A 17,333-nucleotide genomic window follows, 5' to 3' on the forward strand; every position below is an offset into this window, starting at 1 on the left:
TATTCACTTCCTTGGTTAAATTTATTCTTAGATATTTTGCTCTTTGAACATAATTTTAAATGGGAATTTTTTTCCTTTTTCTTTGATATTTCATTGCTAGTGTAAAGAAATGGAACCGATATCTGTATTTTAATCTTGTATACTACTACCTTGCCAGATATATTTATTAGTTCTAAAAGGGTTTGTGTGTGGAAAATTTAGGGCTCTTTATAGAAAGTATCATGTCATCTGAAAAGAGTAACAGTTCCTCTTCCCTTCCAGTTTGGATACCTTTTTTTTTTTCCTTGTCTTATTTCTACGACTGGGACTTCCAATAGTGTGTTGTCCAAAAGTGGTGAGTGAGCATCTTCATATTATTCCTGAATTTAGTGGGAAGATTTTCAGCTTTTCACTGTTGAGTGTGATGGATTTGTCATAAATGACTCTTGTTATGTTGAGCTATGTTCTCTCTCTACCCTCTTTGGTGAGAGTTTTTTCATGAAGGGATGTTGAATTTTGTCAAATGCTTTTTCTTTTTCATCATGCGGTTTTTTTTTCTCTCCTTTTGTTTAGTGTGGTGTATCACAGTGATTGATTCGTGTATGTTGAACAATCCTTGAAACCCTGAAATGAATCCAGCTTCATTGTTTTATATGATCCTTTTTATATATTTTTGGATTTGATTTGCTAATATTTTTTGAGGGTTTTAACGTCTGTATTCATTAAAGATATTGGCCTGTAATTTTCTTTTCTTCTAGTGTATTTGGCTGGTTTTGATAGCAGTGTGATTGTGGCTTACTACAGTGAATTTGTTAGTGTTCCCCCTTCTATTTTGGAATAGTTAGATAAGGATGGGTATAAGTTTTAGTAGCAAAAATCTTAATCAGTATTGATACAGTAGATAATTGGTTTTATGACTACCATAGGATATTTATTTCTTTTGTGGGTATTAGCAATTCAGAGAGATTAGGAGGAATCAGATTTTTTAAAAATATTTAACTTATTTATTTGACTACACCAGGTCTTAGTGGCAGGACATGCATGTTCAATCTTACTTGTGGCATGTGGGGTCTATTTACCCCTCCAGGGATTGAACTTGGGCCCCTTGCATTGGGAGCATGGAGTGTTTAGCCACTGGACCACCATGTGAGTCCCAGAATCATTATTTAAGATGGTGGTGGAAATTTGACAGTTTCTTTTTTCATTTGCGAACCATCAACTTTTTCTTGATAGAGTGCTGAAAGTCAAAAATTCTTAAAAGATGTATGGAATATTTTGTTATGGTAGTTTTCTTAAGTATCATTAATCCAAACCTGTACATCAGATTTTATAAGCATTAAAAATTTTCCATGTGTTTGAAAGATACTTTCTAAGTGAATGCCTAGAATGATTGAAAAAAATCATTTGTTCTTATGAAATATTTTCAGTCTTTTCATGTACATTGCTTTGTATAAAGATGTGAAACACACTCTTAACGTGAAAAGTTTTTTTTTTTTTAATGTTAAAAGAGAACTTCTATAACAGTAATAACATTATTGAAACTCCTTTGGGTATTTCTGTCAGAGCTCACAACACATTTAAATATCTTCAAATATTCTCAGTGATTTCAGAACTTTAATCTTTGGGGAGGATGTACTTGGTATTTGAAAATAGCATAGAGATGATTGGGAGCAATAGTCAGTGAATAGGATGGGTAATTAAGACAAGTAAAAATAGTCTGTTATTTAGATGAGCCATCTGTCTGAATTCTTCTTTCATTTACTATGCAATTGGGACGTTTTATCTGAACTGTTAATGCTTTGGTTGCTTTACCTCTAAAAATGAGGATGACAGTATTGAGTTTGCCTGTCTTGCTGATGGTGCTGATAGAACATATGTGCACACTCAAGGTATAATCAGTTAATGATATCTCTAGGTTCTTTTTCTCAGATGTTTGTGCCCTTATCTCAGTTCCCCATGTCATTGCCTTAGTGCTCACTGTCATTCTTTTTAGAAATGTTGTAGTAGCATCTCCCACCACCACCCCCTACCAACCTTTACTGTAAAAGCAATAATTTTTCATTTTAAGAACTTAGGAGAAATTTTTTAATTGAAAAGTATTATATAATTTCTACATTTAAAAATATCACTTAATCATTTCGTTTAGTTCAAGTTCTGTTTTTCTCTTCTCTCTGGTGTGTACTCCTAGCCCTATTATTTGTGTACTCCACTATTCCCTGCTACCAAACAAGTCATTCATTTTACTTTTATCAGTCCTAAAAGAATCTTTTAACAGTGTTATTTCTTTTAAACTCATAAGTCTTTTTATGGCCTACTACCACCTATTAGAAAGTCCGATGATCTAGAATATTTATCTGGCATGTAGTCTAAACCAGTTCTGTCTAATAGAACCTTCTGCAGTGATGCAAATGTTTTATATCTGTGGTTTTCAAACTGATAGTAACCAGCCACATATGGCTTTTGAGCATTTAAAATGTGGCTGGTATGACTGAGGATTTTAATTTAAAATTAACAATTTTAATTTAAATAATTTATATCATCTCATGGGAGGAATCCATGATTTTTTCTTGGTAGGATTACGTATACATATCTACATTGCTCTAGTATCCCATGTATATACCTGTTACCATTTATTATACTACATTGTACTTTTTTTAATTTAAATGTCTGTCTCTCCCATCAGAGTGTACATGCTTTGAAAATGTGAACCATCATGCTTATGTCCCTCAGAGCATATTGCCTATTGAAGAAAATAGCTTACCTGTTTTTATAAGCTTGTTGAGGTTTCTTGTGTAGCTTTGGGCAAGTTATGTAGACTTCTTAGTGATTTTATATATAGAAGAGGCTCTGCTCAGTGTCTCGTGCATTGAAAAACAGGCAGTAATGTCAACAATTCCTGTTTCTGTTACTATTATTTAAAATACTCAAAAAATATCTTTGTTCCTGTTACTGACAAATTAATTTTATTATTTATTGATTCCTGGCTATAAAACATGTTTACCAAGATATGTATAAATGTAAAGATAACTGAAAAATGTAAAATAAAGTTTCAAAGGGAGAAAAAAGGTAGGAAATATAAAATCAGGCAGACAGCAATCAGCCACCTATGCCTTTTAAAATTTTCTTGTAGCCTGTACTTGGTATGGTTCACTTTAAATAATTTCTTCTTTCAACCCTACAAGATAGAGTGCTTATATAAATGTATATGAAAGTCACTAATTAATTGCCTTACTATATATAATAGTAAATGACTAGAAGCCAATTAAATGATGACAAAGGATGTCTGCCGGAAACTGATGACTGGTTTTGGAATTATTGACTTGAAGACCTTTTTTCTTTTAGTAATTAACAAGGTCAGTAGTTTAGCTCAGGTGTCTTAAAATGTAGTTTGCAAAATGGGACACGGGAAGAAAATAGTAGAGTTTATGTGTACTGTAATCCTTTTAAGCTTTTGTGGATTTTTTCTGTTTATTTACAGTGAACACAAAGCATTTTTGCTGGTACTACATGTATTAATTAACACATGTATAAATTCCCGTGTATTAATTTATAAATACATTTATTAACCATGTTTTACATGTATTTATAAATAGATTATATATTTTAGAATGCATGTATTAATTATGTGTTAATAAATTATATATTGGTAATACATGTATTAATTTATAAGTAAGTTATATATCTTAGAAATATAGCTCAGAAATATTTAAAGTACTGAGATTAATTGGTAAATAAATCCCTTTCTCATCTGACCCCAGCCTACCTTTTCAGCCTTCTGGCCCCATTATTTTGTAGATTGTTCCTTCCTTTGGTTCTTCTCTCACCCTGGAAGTTTCTTACAGTCTTCTTTAGTTAATGTAATTCTGTCTTTGATGATTCAGTTTGAATCTTAGCTTGCTATTTGCTCCTTTTATCCAGAATAGTCTTCTACCATGTCCTCCTAACAAAGTCCTGCTCAGCCCCTACAACTCCAGTCATCCATGAACTGTTTAGAGAAGCCTTTCCTAACACTTCCATGTTCCTAGACTGTGCTGCTTCTGATTGAAGTAGAACCCGTAAGATGATATACATAGTTACATGCATTTGCTCATAATTATGTTCTCTTCTGGAGATAAGAGTAGTGAAAGTCGCTCAGTTGTGTCCCTACTCTTTGCAACCCCATGGGCTATAGCCTGCCAGCCTCCTCTATTCATGGAATTCTCCAGGCAAGAATATTGGAGTGGGTAGCCATTCCCTTCTCCAGCAGATCTTCCCAACCCAGGGATCGAACCCAGGTCGCCTCCATTGCAGGCAGCTTCTTTACCATCTGAGCCACCACAACTTACTTAAGAATTTCTTAAATGTATGTGTTTTTTATAAAAAGTTGACTACTGTGTTTTAAATAACCTACAATGGCGAACTTTTTTCATAGGTAATGAGTTGAAGTTTTAATTGTTGTTCAGTCACTAAGTCATGTACAACACTTTGAGACCCCATGGACTGCAGCGCATCAGGCTTCCCTTTCCTTCATTGTGTCTTGGAATTTGCTCAAATTCAGGTGCATTGAGTCAGTGATGCTATCTAACCATTGCATCCTCTGCTGTTTTACTCACCCTTCTTTACATGTTTTCTTCCACCCAGTTCATTGTTTTAGCATAGTATGGCAAGTAGTAAGCATGGCGTGATGCTCTAGAATCTACTGTTTCATTTTAGGCTCACAAATTACTAATGCAACAAGCGTTTCTGTCTCATTTGCTGCTTCTGTAATTGTGCCTTATATTCCTTGCTCTCCTGCAGTGCTCCATGTATTGTTTGGATTTATAGTGTATAGAGAGAGATTTAAGACATTTATCAGTGCCCCTGAATAAGAGTTCAAGTGTGATTGCTGAGATCACCCTATGGAATGAGTCTTAGTCCGTTTAGGCTTCTATAACACGATAGCAGACTGAGTGACTTACAAAACGACAGAACTTTATTTCTCACAGTTATTAAGGCTAAGAAGGCCAATATCGTGGTACTAGCAGTCATCATGTTCAGGTTCTGGTAAAGGGCCTCTTCTGGATAGTAGACTGCTTACTTCTTGCTTTCTGCTCACATGGTGGAAAGAGCTAGAATTTCAATATGTGAATTATGCAGGAACACAGACCTTCATAGGGGCATCTCAATATTTGTCTAAGGACCACCTATTTGGACTTTCAAATAAATTACATCCTTGAAATGGGCAGGTTTATAAGAGCCAGATCCCTCAGTTTAATATGATATAATAGATGTTAAACTAGGAATCAGATGATAAGAATTCCTTTTCTATTTCAAGTGCTAATTTTTAATGTTTTTAAGACCTGCAGTCCCTGCATCATGTATAGGAATTGAACTAGCTACCAAGTCCCTTTTAACTGTGGACTGCCAACCCCTTTCTGTGTCCACATGGTAGAAGAGAGCTAGGAAGCTCCCTGAGGCATTTTTTATACAGGCACTAATCCCAGCTCCAGCTTCCCCAGTGGCTCAGTGGTAAAGAATCTGCCTACAGCACAGGAGCTGCAGGGGACACAGGTTCGATCCCTGGGTCTGGAAGTCCCCTGAAGTAGGGCCTGGCAACCCACTCCAGTATTCTTGCCTGGAGAATCCTGTGGACAGAGGAGCCTGGTGGGTTACAGTCCAAGGAGTCACAAAAAGTTGGACATGACTGAAGTGACTTAGCATACATGCATTCCTAGTTCCAGATCTCTCATGGCCTAATCACCTCCCAAAGGCCCCACCTCCTAATGCCATGATTTTGGAGATTAGATTTTAACATCGGAATTTGCAGGAGGAGGTAAGGGGTTCGGGGAGTGGGGTGAGAGTGAGATGCAGGCCTTTAGACCATAGCAGAGCACCCAGGGACGGCGGAGCCTGGTGGGCTGCCATCTGCGAGGTCACATAAGAGTCAGACACGACTGAAGCGACTTAGCAGCAGCAGCAGCAGAGCACCAGTGAACAACTATTTTAATCATTTATTCAAGTCAAAATGGAGGAAGTATATGCACTCTTGCTGCATATATTATCATAACTTCGTTTGATCTGCTAAAGTCATAGTCACTGATTGATAGAGAAACTGTCCAACAGTGTGAACTTTATTTGTACGCTTGATGGATCCTGATTGTTCTTAATTACATTTTGTATTTGGTAAGTACTTGTAGAATGAAAGGATAAGTGAGTAAACAATCTTCTATCACTTCTGAAGTAAAGAAGATTGTATATCTGGAGGCTTTGCCAGTCTGACTTGTGTATAACACAGTGAGTGTTGACCAGGTTACTACTGAGAAATTTGGAGTCCAGCCTCTGAGAATCTGCAGCTTTTTAGTATTGCTTTTCACTCTATTTGCAAGCCAGAGTGCTCTGGACAGATAAGTTCTTCATGGTGCTCTATACCTTAAAAACAAAACAGGATTTTTCTTTTTTTATTCATGGGCATCTAGCATCTCCTAGGAGAATTTTTCTCAGTTGTCTTCTGCGAAACAATGTAGAATTCTCAATAGAAGGTTCTTGTACCTAGTTACAGGGTCATGAATTCACAAGTGGACACAGAAAAAGCAAAGGGGTGTTATTGTAATCAAACTAAGTAGGACAAATGCCTACCTAGATCAGATATAAAAAATTTGTGTGTCACAGGGGGGAAAAAAATTCTTGTAGTAATGTAGAAAAATATAGAAGAATATTAAGAAGGAAATAAGTTTACTGTAATCCTCAAAAACCAGAGATAGCTAATGTGGCTAATGATTTTTAAATGCATGTTTCTTGATTAAATCATTGATACCTTTTTGACTATTTTAGATAATGCTGAATATTTAGTTATCCTGCCTTTCTACTTCTCAAGGAATTAAATTTTTCCCTGAACATTATTTTTAATATTGCAACAGAGTATTCCCATGCAGTTTCATTTTCCTCCTATTACAACTTGTATGAATATATCTGACTGATTTTTTTTCCCCTTAGGATTGATTCACAATGTACAAAAATTATTTTTCATATGGTTATGAAAGTTATTTTCAATGCTTTACATAAATATTACTAATCTCTAAGTAGTTTAAAAAATTTTTTTTTTATCATTCACTCTGATGAGCTTCAGGAGCTTTGGAAGGAGGGCAGGGGCATGCCCCTCTGGTTTTCTGAGACAGTTCTCTCTTTTGTTAAAGTAACACTGATTCCTGTGGATCTGCCCAGGGAACCAGAATCGGAAAGATATTTATCATACATGAAACACTTTACAGAAAGCTCTTTGGAAGATTGTTTGAAGCAACTCTTATACTAATATGTGTACACCAATGGCCTAAGATAATGATTTTTTAGAGCATTCCAAGGGAAATAGCTACTCAAACATTGCAAATAGATTAATAATGCTGACTGTTACTGCCTTTTAATTTGATTTGTTATCTATTCAGTAACTGACTGTTTAGCATTTAGCTTTTGTAATATCAGAAAATGCAGTATTTAAAATTAGAGAAGTGATGACAAAAGTAGGCTCTAATATAATCCAGGAATTTATAGATGGATACAATATTCTCAATAGTTAATTTTTTTAGTGAGATTTCTTTTTTTCATTCATGTTTATAGATATATAGGTATCTATTTGAATTGTTGGGCAGATCTTACTTTTTGTAGAAAACAATACATTAGATTAAAACTTTGCATTAACTTTGCATACAGTATATAGCATACTTGACTGATTACTATGTATGCATAGTGTATTTTTTTTTTGTTTGTGTGTGACTGAAAAAAAATGCTTGCTACAACTGCACTCTGTAGTGGAAAGTAGAAGCTTGGTGGTGCCTTTTTATTGTTCCTTCGGTTTCACTGATTCTAATTATAGAAGCTTACATCACCTTCGTTGATGATGAAGGCTTCCCTCTGCCTCTTTGGTTTTTCTTCCTCCATCTCTCCCAAAGGGAGGATCATATTTCATAGTGCATGTGTCCTGCTGGTGGCTCTGACAGGGTTTTCAACAGCGTGGTGCTGATCATTTAGTGGACATAGATGACAGTATGCCGCAGCACACTGTTTCTTACAGAATAGAAGGAGAGGGTTGCTACTGTGGCTTTCCTTTCTTCAAAAAGGCTGAGGAATAGAGGAGATGCAGTTTCAAAGCAGGAATTCCTGAGGGGCACCAGTAATTAGAGTTAACCATGTCTGATAACTACAAAAATTCATTTCAAATGTTGAAGTTAAGCAAGGGACAGGAGCTGGGTGGGGAGTAGGAAAGCTTGCTGTGATCCTCTAAAAGGGCTTGTATGTTGCCTCAGACATTATGGTAGTGTCATCTATTCATTCATTTTTCAAAAGAATTAAAGTATTTTTACTATATATATAAACACACTTAACAGTTTATTTTAAAGGCCAAATGCTTAGAACTAAATACAGAAATGAGTGGCCTGTGTTTTATTTTGTAAAACTACATAATTTTTCTTTTAATCTTCATCTCCTTTTGAGTTTGACTTCTCTAAACTGTGGTTGTATTTCACTGTGCAGATAGGGAATAAAGTGTATGTATGACTGTGCCTGAGATTACGATAAACCTGGTTTTTGTTAATGTTGGGTTTTTGTTTTCCATAATGTCTACAAATGATAACTTATTCTCATTTTTAATTTTCTGATAGCTTTCTCCATGATTACCTTTTTTCTACTCCTTTTCAGTGTTACTTATTGAAATAAAAGGTATATTTATAGTTTAATAGCTATTAGAACCTCATCTTTGGCTTTCTATACAATATGATTGCAAATGTTCTGCTTTGTATTTTTGTTTAGAAATAGTTTAGGTAATATATTTTAATTAGTTTATACAGTTAGTGTAATTTATAATATGAATATAATTGTTAACTATATAGCATTTACATTTTTATAAAACTATTTTAAATGGTTTGAAGCTTTGCAGATGCATACATTGATTGCTTTATTTGGTAGTAGTTTGAAAGATCTTTTTAAAGCTAAAGATTTCATCAGTGTGGCTTAGCATCATTATGGCATTTCACGTGCAGGGAAAATGTGTTCTTAAATAGTTATCCTATGTTGATGATTCCTAGAGAATGTGTACATCAGGGCATTCTCCCTTGCTTCAGTTACTTCATTTGAATTGGCAAAGTAATGGAATGAGATCCATGATAAAAATTTTTAAGTAAAGAAAGTGAAAAGTCATTTATTCACCTAATCATATATTTTAGTTATTTGATAAATTACTGACTTTTTAAAGGATGCTTATGTTTTTGATCAGTAGTTAAGAGAGTAAGTCATTATTTCTGAAGAAACTGTGGTAAAGTGTATCATCAGAGGGGCGGTGGGTTCACATGCTAAATGTAGAATTTGACCTGTTTGTTTCTCTCATGGTATTCTTGCGCAGGGAGATTTTTCATGCCAGGCTCACTGTACAGTTCCCTAGAATGGCAGATACTGTGAGACGATTGGTAGAACAAGGAAAAGGATGATGTCATCTTCACTTCCAGGCCAAACTAAAGGAAAAGAGAGTTGTTCCTTTATTGAGCCAGTGTTTACTACAGTAATTCTAACATATGGCATTAGTAGATTGCATTTCATACACAGGGCAGGGTGTTTTTTAAAGCAGCTAAGAGATGGCTGTCTCGCTCTCGCTCAGCTTGAGGTCCTTCTTTGTGCACTATCATCATGATTTATAAAAAGGAGAAAAGGTGCCCTTTAGGATTTTGCTTTTTGATTTGGTTGTAATTTATCCTGTTGGTTCTATACATGAGTATAATTATTAGCTCACATTGAAACTAAAATGTTCTTCGGCGGCATTAATGTTTATGTACAAAATGTCTTTTAGAAATTTATCTTTAGAAAATGTTTGGCTTCACTTATATACAAGATACCTATTATCATTATCCTGATTTTAAAAATGACTGTTAAAATTAGATTTTAGTTAATCTATTCTTGAATACTTAAATTTTGTTGAAATTCCAACTCGTTGTAATTTATTTAAATTGAGTTGAAAAAATATATTGGTGCTGGAAAATCAACCTGTAAATGTTTTCTATGTTTCAGGTTTCGAAAGCTAGAGTCATGTTTATTTGCTAGATTTAGTTGTATGTTTATATGTAAATTTTGTGTGTTATTTTGAAATCTTTTCAGAAAACAAGTAATTCTTAAGTTTCATGGAAACCCAGATTCGTTTGTGATCACTTATTGTGAAAATATGATTTTGTTCAGAATAACAGTTTTACTAAAAAGTCAGTTCTGTTCCTATAAGTAGCAGCATAATTCAGATTGGCAGCAAAGTGTTGTTCAGAAAGTGACTTATACTTTGCCCAGGGGTATTGGAAATCTTTTGTTACTTTGCCTATTTCTTTTTGGCTAATAACGAGGTATTTATCCCTTCGACAATAGAGTCCTTTGTAATAACACCTGTCTCTCAGGTAATAATTTCTCTTATGTTGCACATACTCTTCCCTTTAAAATGGTGTTAGGTCAATAAAGCAAGGTAGTTCTATTACTTTGAGTTATTTATTGATGTTATTCTTATAATTTTACTGCCTGGAGGGGTGATACCTTTTTTTTTTTTTTCAACCGCTGGAAACCGTGTTTTACTTTGGCTATTGGGAAGCACCATTACTGTTTAGTGAAAACTCTTTGTGGTAGTACCTGCATTTAGATACCTTGTGACAGAATCTTGAAGAATAAGGTGGGTACTAGAGGAACTGTGTTTTCAGATTGGAGAGGGTGTGACAAGAATTCATTTTTTCCTGTAATTTTTATAGAAAAATGATGCTTCCTTTTAGTCCAAGCTCAATTTAGAAGCAGGTTGAATCATTTTCTTTTCTGATTGTTTTTGGATTTTACTTGCTTCTTGTCTCTTTCTAGGAATCTAGCATTGGGCTGTAGGAAAGTACCATATTGCATAGATAATTTTTCCTCAGAGGGAGTTGGTAAATGCTACATGTCAGCTATTTTGCTTGTGAGTTTTTTTTCCAGTTTCCCTTTGCACAATGAAATTCTGTTGTTTCCATTTAAATTTATTATTTACATATAAATCTTCATGCCAGTTTTGATGTTTTTAATGTTAATTTAGAATAATCTTGAAGGTTACACCTTTCAGAACAGTTACTTGATAAATAGGAAGTTTTACAAGCACAATACATATGTGACATCTGAGAACTAGGCTGCCTTCTGTATTTGCAGTGCAAGAGTATCTTACTAGAGCTGATTGTTTTCTCTTGGGAGGATAAGCCTGTGTTAAATTTGAATAGTAATATTAGGAAATATGGCTTCCCAAATAAAGCTGTGCATCAGTGAACAGAATTAAAAATAAAAATGGATTTTAAAACTGAAACAGAGATGCTTGAGCCAGTTTTTTTCTTAGAGAATTTAGCTTGTTGACAAGTCTCATAGAAGGGTGTGTGTGTGTTTTCAATAAACTGCTCTTTGGGTTACATCTGCAGATAGAGTAGCCAATTGATCTAATGCAGTTTCTGAAGGCTTTCTATACAGGTGATGTCATCCTTTTAGCTCTAATCTCCTCCCACTCTCTTTCCTTCTTATTAGATATTTCATCTTACTGCAGAGCATAGAATCAATAGGAGCTTCTCCTTAGGGAGCTGCTGTGAAACAAGCAAGGATAGTAGGAATTAAGACACTAACATAGAGTCTTGCTTTAGCAGACGATGTAGTGTTTTTGTACCCTATCGTATATAAAATTTCAACCAGAACGTCAGACTTAGATCCACAGTACTGTCTTACTGATGCATTAGAACAAGGAGCAATGCTGCAGAGCTGTAAATAGTGCTTGTGCAAAGAGAAAATTTTGAAGATTCTCAGGCATTCTTCAGGACAAACCTGTTAGAATATATATCTTCTAACTACTGCTTGCTCAGTGGTTGATTTTTTTTTTTTTTTTAACCTCTGATGGTTAACAATATAAAGAAGAAACTTTCATCGTAAGGATACAGTGTTCTGGTTTGCTTCTGAGGCAGAAGAATTACTGCAGTGCTTGCTCTACAGAATGAAATAAGTTGAAGAAAAGACAAAGCTTTCTTTGGAAAGGTTTCTCAGAATCTAGCAACACAGATTTGGTGCATGTTGCCTTATTTGCTTTGATTAATACAGTATTAACTGTTGTGTTACCACTGTGCATGTCTGTGCCAGGTGCCTGAGGAAGCATGTGTATGTCTCTGTGTTCTGAGCCAGAAATACAAACATCTTGATTTACTGTGACTTGCTTGTTAAAAGTGAACATTTTGATGAAAACTGCTCCAGTAATTTAGAAAGCTCAGTTCGAAGCTACTGAAAGCTCCTGATTTCAGTTTGAAAGGGATTTGGAGAAGCTGTCTTTACACTGCAGTTTACACTGCAAATGGTGTATGATTTATAAAAAAGAAACTTAACAGAATTTTGTCAACATACTCATTGGTGTGGCTCTGGTTTGAAAAGGAAACTATCCTTTGCAGCTCAGGAAATGGCTTTTCTTGTTCGCTGTTATGCCAATTGTCTTCAGCCATGGGCTTCCAAAGTAAGTAATTATTATTTTCTTTCAGAGTGATATAATCTCACTATTACATTTAAATTCTATTTTGAATTTTAAATGAGCTGTATTATACTGTTACATTTTCTAAACTTTAAAAACTGCAAAGCAGTTTAAAAAACTCATTCTCGTGGCCATTTTTGTTTTTCAGTTTCTAAGAATCTCTTAAATATTCTCATGTACCTCTAAGAGGATTTGAAAATACTTTTTTAATTAATCTGTAGACTCAGAATGTGTAGTGCATTTGAAGTATACTGTTTTCAGACTGAATGATCATTTGTTTATGCCTATTTCTGTACGTTTCTGTGATCATACTCTTAACTTGAATATATTGTATTTCCTCATTTTCTTCAAGGGTTGATGTATTTAGCTATGTTAGTCTAATCTTTAGTCTATGTTATACAACATTTTCCAGTAATATGGTACTATCAAATTGTTGAATTGTATTATTTTACAAACACTGGATAATAATTCATATGCAGCCAAATGGTATGAAGAATACTCATTATGAAGAGTAATTATATGAAAATCTTTTAATAATGGTCTTAATTATTTTCAAAATAGTAGTAAATGAGCCATTAGTAGCTTGGGATTGCTCAGGATTGTCTGTTATACTTGTCATTTTAAAACAAGCATGTTAACTCACAAGAAAGCAAAATTGCTACACAGCAGGATTTGCTAGGTTTTAGGAAGGTATACACTGTAATTTAATAAATTGTATTGTTCACAGTGGTTATTAATATAGATCTGGAATTTGATGCCACTCAAGTTATCTTTCCTGTTATATAAATTTCAAAACAAAAACAGTAATATCTAAATTTTTAGTTTTGTATAAAACCAAGTGTTTTAGAAAACACTTTAATTGTAACTAACTATGTTAAGATTGCTTTAAGGTTCTATTGGATAGAGACAGACACAATGGAAGCATCTCTTAGGATGATCTGAAATCATGTCTTTGTTTAAAGGTTGTCCTATTGATGGTGACTAAGGAAGAAATACTATGATAGCATCATGGTGTACTGTTTCATCTGAAAGATAGCTCATTGGATATCTCTCTTAAAGGCAGCTTCTGGAAGGACATTTAAATTCATTGTCCATTGGCAAACAGCTGATTGAAATGTAAAGAATAGAAAGATGCCTAGGTTCACACTTCATTTGTACTATGATCTGGTATGGCATGGGTGGTCTTTTCAGTGCAGATGCCACCTGTGGGGCCCATGCATTGCTGCTACTTGGCACTGAGGTTTAAAATGACACATAGAAAGGAAATGGAGGAAACCAGGTGAAAAAGATTCAAACAAAAGAATGAGGTATAGGGGTTATTCTTTAGAATACTAACAACAAATAGCCTTTTGAGATACTGATAATCCACATTTGATTTCAGATTGAACAAGTATAGAAGACCCAAAGAGAATTTTAAACATTAGATTCTAAGGTTTCATTAAATGACAGCAGATATTATCTGAGCTGGATTTTGTGATTGTTACTTTACTGAGTAAATTAAGTATTTATGATAAAACACATGTCTCCGATCCCTGCCCCCAACTCTCATTTCACTGTTGATGAAATTTTAACTCTGGATTGTGATTAATTAAACTTGTGATTAATTTTTCATACTTGTTGCTTTTGGTTTTCTCATATATTTTATTCATTAATTTGTGTATTTTGCCCATTCTACTACTCAGATTCATTACTTCTGAATTGATTTATTTTCTTGATCAGTAAATAGTGTTAGCAGTAATGTTCAAATGCCATCCTTTATATTTACCCTTCAAATAGTTGCTTATTTGTGTGTGAAATAATAAATCTAAAGTCTCTTCCCTTTAGCACTTTGAAAAAGTTAATGCACTGTCTTCTGGCATCCAGTACTAGAGATGAGAAGTCTGGGATCCTTGTAATTCTTGTTCCTGTGTTAAGGTTAAGTAATCTGCTTTTCTTCTTGTTGGTTGGTAGTTGTGTTTTGCTTTGTTTTTATTTTTTATCCTTGATGCCATAATGTTTTATTATGGATTATCTATTTTTTTGTTTTCTCTTTTCTTCTTGACACTTGGAAGTCTCTCTCATGCTGAAGATTCCCATTTGTCTTCAGTTGTGGGAAATATGTTATTTTTTGAAAGCAGCAACTTTTTTTTTTTTTTTTTCTCTTGCCACTCTATGAGTTGGAACTCTGGACTGTCCATGATATCTCTCAGCGTTTGTTTCATACTTTTTCTCATTCTGTGTGTTCCTAGTTTGATATTCTAGCTCATTAACTTATTCTCCACTTGTGACCAGTTTCTGTCCTGCTGTGTATTTTTTAAGTTTCTAAATTTAATAATTGTGTTATTCATTTCTGAAATCTCTTAGTGATGCTTCGTTATAACCACCTTTGTTTAATAACTTGTTTTCATTTTATGGATGCTATTCTTTTTTCCTGATTGTCTACTAGCTCTTTCTTCAAGTTTAAATTTTTCTCTTAGTTGAGTTTTTTTGTTTTTGTTTTTCTTTCATGAGGTTGACCTTCTTGATTGATGCTTAGTTAAGAGTTCACCATCTGGTCTGTTACAGTTGCTTGCCCTACGTGACTGACTACTGGACAAAAGAGGCATTACTGCCTTGGCTTCCATCTTATTTCTTGAGGTGCTCCTGCAGTCACTGGTTTAGAAAGTGCTTCCATTCTCACTTTTATACACAGCTAAATCTGTAGGTTGTTTCTTTTTTTTTTTTTTTTTTTTCTTCTCTAGGTGGTTTCTTGACCCTTCCCTTATTTTACCTATCTGCAGCATTTGAACAATTGATAATTTCCTCCTCGTTGACACTCCTTCTTTAGAGTAGAAATCAACCATGACTTGCTAGACAATATGTGATCTCTTCTTCCCTTCATCTTCCCCTACACTCCTCCTTGTTCACTCCAACTACATCAGTTTCCTTGTGTCTCCCTAAATTTGCCAGGTACTCTTAAACCAATTTCCTATTTTCACAAAAATGTTATTTGCCCTTTAAAGAAACCCACTGTTAAGTGCAAATATTGATTGAATTCTGTGGTTTTAAAAATGTTAAAAAGTGGGGAGAAAGGTGTCTCAAATTTGAAAAACTAATATTTATTGAGTTATTTAATAGTGACACCCCCCATCTTCATCTTTCAGTAAAAATAATGAGTTAGAAATGCAATTTTACATGCCTCAGGCACAGTGCTGCTGTATATACCCCAGGCTGCTATGATTAGTTATAGCTGTTTCCTTTAGGGCTTTTGAGAAGTTTTGACTGTTTCTGTAAAATAGGCTCCAGACTGCTTTGGGGGCCTTAGGATCTGTTTTTAACTCTCTCTCTCACTGTCAGCTGACACTTGATACTCTCGTCTAGTACTGTAGAATTCTGGTGTCTTGCTTTTTAACTCTGTAAGGCTTCCATCTTCTTGTGCCTTGACTAATTTTCTTGTCTCCTATATGTATGATTTTCTTCCGTTTCATATTCTATGCTTCCAGAGTAATGTGTTCTAAAGGTATATTTCTTCTAGTCATTTTTTTACTTAACACTCTACAGTAGCTCTTTTCTAGTACAGGGAATTTAAGCATCCCAAAATGCTCTATCTGGCCCTTCATCTCCTGTATGCTCCTGTAGTATACATCTCTGCCTGACCTATACTGGTTTACGTACTGTTTCCTGGCCTAATATGAATTACATATGTAATTTTAAACCTTCTGGTTGTCTTATTTTCTAAAACAACTTTAAGGTGAAATTAATGTAATAATATGTCCAGTTGAGTTTTTAAAATATGTAATAAATAATTATTAATGAGATTTTCCTTTTTGTTTGTTTTTAGTAAATCCAAATTTGTATTTTATACTTAGAGCATGTCTCAATTTGACTAGTCACACTTCACTTAGCCCTGTTTGAGTAGGACTACGACGTTGAACATTGTGATTCTGGGTCTTTGTCAGGACTCTTTAGTACATTTAATCTGCTCTTTACCTTCAGTGAGAATGAGGTCTTTCTTTCTAAGTTGCATTTGTTATTTTAGTATTTTAATTGTTTTTTAAAGTCTCCCCAAACCCATGATATCAACTAATGTTATGACTAGCATTAGATATACACAAAGTGCTGTTTATTGAGTAATTAGGAAATTAGACCACCAAGCTTGTTAGAAATTTATTTATATATGCAGTAAATGAGTATGTGGTTCTGAAATGTCTTACTGTGAGTAGCACAGGGAACTTAAAGTCTTTGCAATTTGCCCACAGATCATCTTTGTTCTTTGATAGTTTTAAAGTTAATGGATAAGTGATTTCTGGATGAGCACAGTTCTCTGTAACATGTAGCTACACTTTAAAACGAAAGTAATAACAATGCAGTTTGGAATTTAATAGTGATTTTTGAGGAATGATGTTCCGTTGGGGAATTGTATAGTTTTTAAACATTATTTTTAGAGTTAATAATAAATATTATTTTGTACTTAATAAAGCCCTTTGAATACCCTTCTCCTAAATGAAATAACTCTTGGGTATGGATTATAAGGGGCAAAATGTTTCAGATAGCAGATACCCTTTGTTAAAGGGTACATTTTCCCTACTGTCATTCTTAGCTGTGGCAGGTTATTCTTAAAGACCAAGTTTTTATATATGTAGTACAGTCTTGAACATTTGTGTAATACTTGCCAGGTACCCCTGAGTTTTGGCAAGTACACAGTGTGTGTGTGTGTGTGTGTGTGTGTGGACACACACACACACATATATATGTACTGTGTTCATTTGTGTAATATTATGCTATACTTATGTCTGCATTCATGCCAGTCTAGGTTCAGGTAGATCTCTGCCACTGCTCCCCAGACTAATTGCCCTATACATGTTTCTTGGATAGATGGATGGTATTGGCCCATAGCATGATTTCTTATATTGAC

At 34.4% G+C, this 17,333-nt stretch overlaps 1 protein-coding gene across 13 annotated transcripts in view; it reads left to right on the plus strand.

The window, feature by feature from the left end:
• The window catches only part of RAPGEF6 (Rap guanine nucleotide exchange factor 6), a 213,019-nt gene that overhangs the window by 85,004 nt on the left and 110,682 nt on the right, over positions 1 to 17,333 (plus strand). The window contains exon 7 of one of the 13 annotated variants that reach the window (XM_081500228.1): positions 262 to 334. The exons of the other annotated variants lie outside the window; for them this stretch is intronic. Within the exon in view, the coding sequence (XP_081356354.1) occupies positions 262 to 334 (73 nt within the window). The remainder of the gene's footprint in view (positions 1 to 261; positions 335 to 17,333) is intronic. 13 annotated transcript variants of the gene reach the window in all.

Source organism: Giraffa tippelskirchi, chromosome 6 (assembly GCF_054371585.1).
Source record: "Giraffa tippelskirchi isolate mGirTip1 chromosome 6, T2T-mGirTip1v1.2.pri, whole genome shotgun sequence".
NCBI lineage: Eukaryota > Metazoa > Chordata > Mammalia > Artiodactyla > Giraffidae > Giraffa > Giraffa tippelskirchi.